This window comes from Bufo gargarizans, chromosome 11 (genome assembly GCF_014858855.1).
Source record: "Bufo gargarizans isolate SCDJY-AF-19 chromosome 11, ASM1485885v1, whole genome shotgun sequence".
NCBI lineage: Eukaryota > Metazoa > Chordata > Amphibia > Anura > Bufonidae > Bufo > Bufo gargarizans.
In genome coordinates, this window is record NC_058090.1 from 21175499 (window position 1) to 21183443 (window position 7945).

Below are 7945 nucleotides of genomic sequence, written 5' to 3' on the forward strand. Positions count from 1 at the left end.
CGCAGTAATCCAAGTTTACCTGAACAGAACCTTTCAAGTATATACAAGTTCTCTGCTGACTGACGGCTCAGTGTGCTATATAGAAATTCAGACTCCCTTAGCAGTGACCTCACCATAAAGCCTAATAAAAACGTAAAAAGCACAAGTTCATAAAAGATGTAACCAGGGGTTCAAAAATCCAGCTCGACTTGATTTAGCTTGACTTACATAAAGGTATTTTACAGCTTTTCTTACAAGTCCTTGGGCGTCCGTGACCTATCACCTGTAGATGACGGGAGCTACCATTTTGTGAGCTGATTGAATAAAAACCTACCTGCTCGCTGGGGCCGAGTGGTATCATTGAAGTAGTACAGGCTGTCACTCGTGGTGTCAACGGTTTTTGGAACAGTAATAGACCAATAATGTTTGGACGACACGTCGAAAGACAATTCCGCCTTTGTCTGGGTTGGGAATGCTGTCAGGGCATTGTTAGTGGAGGTAATCGGTGAGGGGCAAGAGCTGTAGACTTTTGAAGCCACTTCAAACACTGCAGGAACCAGTGGGACTTGCTTAGTGGCCCAGAAATAAGGCCATGAGTAGAGAATGGCACAAAAAGTTGGGTGATTGTTGAAGGTGTCTGGAGCCAACCTTGCCATACATGTAGCCCCATCTTTCGTTTCCCCAGCATCTGCTGTTGAGGGCAATTAGATAGTTAGACGTTCCTGCTGCAACTGGAAGGTTCGGCCAACTTTTTAGTCATTTGAATGTCCACCTTCACAAGGCCTGTGTCTTTTTTTTGTCCAATAATGTGCTCTGTGTCCTTCATCACTTCATTGATGATGACATCAGGATTTTCTATCTTCTACATTTTTAGAACTTTATTTTAACCAGTTACAACATTTTGGCTTGTGAAGAGAAACAGAGCCTTTGTATATCATAAAGTGTTCAAAACTCGCAACCGCTGTGCTCCTGATCTCAAGCGATAAACAAAGACGTTTAGTGACAGCCTAAATGTCATACACAACACAGCTACTTTGTTATAGACGCCCAATTGTAGCGTATTAAAAAAAATCAATGCCAACACGTTTTGGTGAAGTATTTTTTAAGAACTTATTGATTAGGTATTGTTTTTCCGCTCTCATATTCATTACTCTGCCAAGCTGATAACAGTGTGATACAAGTGTATTAGCAAATATTCATTACCTGTGCTGTCTATTGAGCTGCAGTCTGTAAATTTGCCCAGAAGTAATAATAAGTGGAGTGTTGCAGGACGTTCATTACAGCTTTATTTGAAATTCAAAGAAATTGCTTAGAAGCTTGTATGACAATAAGAAAACTTTTTTTATTCCTGAATGTTATTTAAATAATTTTTTTTAATTAGCAAAAGTGCATCATTTGAATGTTCTCCTCTTTTTTTCTTTTTTTTAGGTAAAGATGAGCCTTCAAGCTATATTTGCACAACATGTAAGCAGCCTTTCAACAGCGCCTGGTTTCTGCTTCAACATGCTCAGAACACACATGGATTTCGCATCTACCTGGAGACCAGCCCAACTAGCAGTTCCCTTACTCCCCGAATCACTATCCCTCCTCCTCTGGGACCGGAGACTGTTGCACCATCCCCCCTGATGAACTTCCTTGGAGACAACAATCCCTTTAATCTTTTACGAATGACTGGACCCATCCTACGTGAACATCCAGGCTTTGCTGATGCTCGGCTGCCAAACACGCCACCGCTCTTCAGCCCACCCCCTCGCCATCATCTGGACCCGCACCGCCTTAGTGCCGAAGAAATGGGGTTAGTTGCCCAGCATCCCAGTGCCTTTGACAGAGTTATGCGTTTAAATCCAATGGCAATTGAATCTCCAGCAATGGATTTTTCTCGAAGGCTACGAGAACTGGCAGGAAATAATTCCACTCCTCCTCCAGTGTCTCCGAACCGTGGCAATCCTATGCATCGCCTGCTAAATCCCTTCCAGCCAAGCCCCAAGTCCCCTTTTATGAGTACGCCACCATTGCCGCCAATGCCCCCGAGCAGTACGACCCCGCCTCAAACCCAGGCCAAGAGTAAATCCTGTGAGTTCTGCGGTAAGACTTTCAAGTTCCAGAGCAATCTTATAGTTCACCGCCGTAGTCACACAGGGGAAAAACCTTATAAATGCCAATTGTGTGACCATGCCTGCTCGCAGGCAAGCAAATTAAAACGCCACATGAAAACGCATATGCACAAATCTGGCTCAATGACTGGCAGGTCTGACGATGGACTATCAGCTACAAGTTCACCAGAGCCAGGCACTAGTGAGTTAACGGGAGAAGGAGGGAAATCCAACGAGACAGATTTTAGAAATGAAAGTGACCCTTCCTTAGGCCATGACAATGAAGAAGAGGAGGAGGAGGAGGAGGAAGAAGAGGAGGAGGAACTGGAGAATGAGAGCAGACCAGAATCAAGTTTCAGCATGGACTCAGAAATGAGTCGTAACCGTGAAAACGGTACAAAGCAAATGCACGATGAGAAGTCCCTCGTTCTTGGTAAAGTAATGGATAACGTAAACTTGGGAAGCATGCAGCAATATAATGACATGCTCAACGACAAACAAAAGAGAAGTCACTTCATGAAACGCTCTTCTGATCCACGAGACCTATGTCGGAGAATTCCAGGTGACGAAGATGGAGTAGAGAGGGAAATCATTCGAAACGAAGAAGGGACAGTCAATGGTAGAAATTTTGGCTCAGGTGAACCTTTTCCAGGCTTGTTCCCTCGAAAACCAATGCCTATTTCTGGTAGTGGTCTAAATAACTCCTCTAAAAGGATAAAAATTGAGAAAGACTTGGACTTACCACCAGCAACGATAATCCCTTCAGAAAACGTTTACTCACAATGGCTGGTTGGATATGCAGCATCACGGCACTTCATGAAGGATCCATTTCTTGGATTCACAGACTCTCGACAATCCCCTTTTGCAACGTCTTCTGAACACTCTTCAGAAAACGGAAGCCTGCGGTTCTCCACTCCACCAGGTGATATGCTGGACGGGGGTCTCTCAGGGCGGAGTGGGACAGCGAGCGGGGGAAGCACCCCTCACATTGGTGGACCAGGCCCTGGCCGACCCAGCTCAAAGGAAGGGAGAAGGAGCGATACATGCGAGTTCTGTGGCAAAGTATTTAAGAACTGCAGCAACCTCACAGTCCACCGTCGGAGCCACACTGGGGAACGGCCTTACAAATGTGAGCTCTGCAACTATGCATGTGCACAGAGCAGCAAGCTGACGCGCCACATGAAAACACATGGCCAGATAGGTAAGGAGGTGTACCGCTGTGACATTTGCCAGATGCCCTTCAGCGTTTACAGCACCCTGGAAAAACACATGAAAAAGTGGCACGGAGAACACTTGCTGACAAATGACGTGAAAATTGAGCAGGCAGAAAGAAGCTAAGGCCCCTATATGGGTTAATTCCATTTAATTTGTACAGTTTTTAACTATTGCCAACTGAGAAAGCTGACCTTACTTGCCTCCTTAAACATAACTTAGCGTAAACATGTCAGGTGTCACAAAGTGGCACTTAAAATATATCCTGTGTCTGCAGTTCGTTTAAAAACCTGAGGGTTGAATAAGGCAGTAACAATTGTGGAGCCTTTTAACTGTGCAATAATTTCTGTATTTATTTGGGTTTAATTTGTCATTTTGGCATGTGCAGGTACTTTTTTTTTTGCAGTTTTTTTTAGTTTATTTCATTTCTATATTTTTTATATATTTTTTTGTTATTGTGCATTCATGTTATAAAACAAACAAAAAGAACGCAAAAACCCTCTTGTGCTGCGGGGACTGACAACTTCTTATAGGCAAAAATGATTTTTCAGCCCCCTTCAGGACAAAAATAAAAAGAAAAGGGTTTAATCCCACCTCTCCCAGTAGTAGCCCCCCATTCCCCTCCCCATTGTCTTAGTAGTGGAGAATTGTATTTAAAATTATCATTTTTGGGCTGCTACATTTCTGGAATTTAAGCTAAAAAAAGATTATTTTTTGGTAATTTCTTGCAAAGAAGCCATCAGCTATTTGATTTCCTTTGTTACAGATTTTATGTTCTATGGCCATTCCTAAAAGATGGGGGTCAGGATTATTGAAATGGCGGATTACAATCTTTTATGTGTTTTAGCACTTATTTTTAATTGCATGGTAGGATCTCATACGCAACAGTTAAAATGCAACCTAAAACTCAAGAATCTTGGGGGTACACCTCAAAAAAAAAAAAAAAAAAGGGAAATTTTTCAAAAACTTGCCATATAAACTGGACCAGTGTCCCAGTTTGAAAGCAATCTGCTTCACGTACATATTATTTTTTGCTGCTTAAGTGGTCTGCAACTCCAGCACCATGGGCCTGGCGTTGCGAGTCACTCCAGCGAGCAAATGTCAGAGAGATGCACTGTTATTCCTGAAACTCTGAACCCACCTGCAGTGTTTTGCAGTTCACTCAGTGCTGAAAGGCTGAAGGGTCATCGTTGCAGTTCATTACCGTTATGTCATTGTAATATTGTGGACTATGAATATGAACATTGTTATTTATTCTAAATAATTGCAAGTTCCGATAATGACACCGGCTTTTAAGATCCTTTTTCCATTTTTGTTTTCTTTTTTCCTTTTACGTGCATCAGGAGGACAGCAGAGATCAAAAGGTTACCCATTTTAATTTTGTTGACCGCACTTTAAACAAAAACACACAAAAAAAGAAAAAAACTTGAGTTTCTCTGTTTTCCATGGCTTCTGAACAAGAAATTACAGCCTATTCTCCTACGCAACCCGATGGCGGGTTGAACGCTATAAGGGAACACCTGAGATTAAGTGCCAGCGTTGCTAAGCATGGCATTCACAATGCTGGCACTATAAAAAAAAAATATATATATAATTTATTGGACGGTTTGTCTACTGCCATTCGAAATTTTTTGTGAGTGCCTTGAAAACTGATCTTCCTATGTGAGTCTCTTGAGACAAAATGCAAATCTTTTTTTTTGTTTTTTTTTTGTGAAACAAAAAAAAAAGGACTTTTAACATAGTAACACGAGAAAAGTACATTTCTTTAATAAAAAAAAAACTAAAAATCAAAAGCCACATTTACTTAATAAACAAAAAAATTCTGGTTGACGATAGTGTGGACTCGATAACGCCATAAGACATAAGACCCAATCTAACGAAGATGTTTACTCAGCACAAGTTTGAACCTTCTGTGGGCTGATTTATTATCAGCTACGTTTCTTTTTCAGGACAACGCTGCTTAGAAAAAAAAAAAAACGGAATGAAAATTATTTACTGCTGAAACGAAAATGAAATGACGCGGCTTACCGGTGATCGTTGAATGGGAAAAACAAAAACAACAAAAAACAATTCAGGAACAACTGCTTTTTTTTTTTTTTTTTTTAAATGTAAAATTTAGTGCACTCTGTCTTAAAATACGTTTACAGTATTCAATACGTACAAGGGTAAAAGAGAAAAAATAATTGTGTGTATGTGTGTTTGGACGATCATTTCTTTTCAAGGTTTGCTTAATAGGTTTAAAAAAAATGCCATAATGGCCATGTGTATATTGTTTATTTTTGAATTTTTTTTTGGTGATGGGGTTTTAGTATATATTATATATATTAAAATTTCTTGATTACTGTAAAAGTGGACCAGTATTTGTAATAATGGAGAATGCCTGGGCATTTAACAAAACCCGAAAAAAAAAAAATTTTCCTTGAAAAAAATGTTGCAGTAAAAAAAAAAACTTAAATGGTGGGTCTATAACATTGTTCTTGTCACTGTAATTGTAAAGTCTGAGTTTTAGTACTTATTTTCCTGCCTTGGGTGTTATTTTATTTTATAATTTTTTTTATTTTGAACTGTATAGAAACTTGTATTTGGGGATTAAAAGGTGATTGCTACACCATGTAGAAAAAGTAAGTAGAAAAAAAGTGCTTAATATTGTTATTGCTTTGCAGAAAACGAAAAAAAAAATCACGTTTTTGAACTGTGCTTAATTTTACCCCCCTCCCCTCTTGCCCCTCCTCCCTTTCTGGAATGGATATTGATATTGATCGGTTGACATGATGTAGGCACTTGCTGTATTTTTACCGGAGCTTGTAATTTTTTAACTGTACGCTTGTCCTTTTAAAAGGATTAAATGTACTTTTTTTTGTTAGTGAATTTGAAAAAAAAATTAAATAAAATAAAATAAAACACGCTGCCATAATATATTTTTTTAATTTGGCAGGATAAAATATTGAAAAAAAAAAATACAAAAAAAAAAAAATACAAAATAAAGAAAGCATTTGTAATTTAAGTCCTACTGTACAGAAAATAATAATAAAAAAAAAAGGGAAGTTGTTTAACGGCTTCCGGGGTAATAAAAAAAAACAAAAAAAAAAACAACTTAGATATTTTGTTCACCGGTAAATATTAGTTGTACATTTTTTCATGATTAGCCTACAAAATAAGTACTGTTCCTACAGGGATGTAACAATCTATAGGGTGCCTGGACCTTGTATCAAGGCCTTAGCAGGTATTGAATGATTGGTACGGATTACCAGTGTAAAATAATAGAATTTTTTTGTATGAAAATGACAGGAACATTCCACAAACTGTAACCTGTGAAGTTTCCAGAGAACCTCTTATAGAGAGTTATGCTTCATCCTACATCCTATCCTTATTCCCTATATGTTGTACTTAAACTTTAAAAAAAAAAACAGTTTAAAGGAGAACACAAAACCTACTGTATTATTATGCTATATGGTCCAGGCACAACCACGCCATCCCCTGTCAGAACAGGACGCCACATGAACCCGGGTCTTGCCAGTCCATTAGCATCTGCTTTGCTTTTCAATCCTTTTTGTACATTCCATAAAAAAACAAAAAAATCCTGAATGTTTGATGGGCTGAGATGAAATTCTTGATTTTAATTTTTTTACCCATAATTCACCCCCCACTTTTGGGAACACTAAAATTGGCAGCTTTGAAACCGACAATTCTTTTGGAACGCCCCACCCCAAAAAGTTGGATCTGCAACGGATGAAACTGTAACATCACCAGCAAAAGCAGAACTCCCCCCCCCCCCCCAATTTTTATTAATTAATGGGTATAGCCATAGGTCAAACCAACAAGCACAAAAGTGAAATTTTTAGGATTCAAAAATACCCCTCCCCCCCCTACATTCAAGCACAATTAGCAAGCTTCCGTAGTTTTCCCTCGCTTCCCTTTAAGCGGTCGATAGCATTTCATCGCAGCCCATGGTTAAAAGACAGTCCGCCATATTGTGTATCGCAGGCAGCCTCATCATAATGGTGCTCTTTGTAATTTCAGAACTGCAAAGCAAAATTTAATGTGGGTTTAAGTTGTTTGCATTTGTACGGCAAGGCGAAATATTTTTATTACCTTTTTCTATTATTGTATTGAGCTTTTGTTGTTTTGGAGGTTTTTGTCTTTTACTACAAGTTTGAAACTATTTATTATTGCTTGGTATTTGCGCTCTGTTTGAAAAACGAGCACTTTTTTTTTTATTATGGATAAAATGTTGGGACGGCTCGAGGTCTTTTCAACATGGCTAGGTGAAATATTTATTGTTTCTTTATCTATCTGTACAAGAATATGGTCTTTCTTTAACCGTACTGTCTCATTGTTGAGTTCAGCATGTGTCAGCCATTTCATTTGTACGCTCGTTTGAAACAAAGCTTGTTCCAGTTTTCAAGTTATAAAAAAGAAAAATAAATTGGACATTAAACTTGACGAAATCGTTGCTTCTTCCTCTTCTGTTTTCTTCGCCTAGGAAACGTAGATCCTGTTTCTCATTGCTTCTTCATCAACGAAATATAGGCATAAAAAAAAACAAAAAAACAAGGTAAAATTCCTTTAATCCAGCATCCAACAACACAAAAAGTCTCATAGTCCAGATGTCTGCTCAAGAGATTGACCCATCTGGATATGCCATCAATGTCAGATAGTTG

At 38.9% G+C, this 7945-nt stretch overlaps 1 protein-coding gene across 2 annotated transcripts in view; it reads left to right on the forward strand.

Moving 5' to 3' along the window:
• The window catches only part of BCL11B (BAF chromatin remodeling complex subunit BCL11B), a 90213-nt gene extending 82486 nt beyond the window's left edge, over positions 1 to 7727 (forward strand). The window contains exons 3-4 of one of the 2 annotated variants that reach the window (XM_044272071.1): positions 1408 to 3273; positions 5234 to 7727. In XM_044272071.1, the coding sequence (XP_044128006.1) occupies positions 1408 to 3273; positions 5234 to 5286 (1919 nt within the window). In that variant the 3' untranslated portion in view covers positions 5287 to 7727. Of the gene's footprint in view, positions 1 to 1407 lie in introns of both variants that reach the window. The other variant, XM_044272070.1, reaches the window with a different exon arrangement.
• Positions 7728 to 7945: the final 218 nt, after the last annotated feature.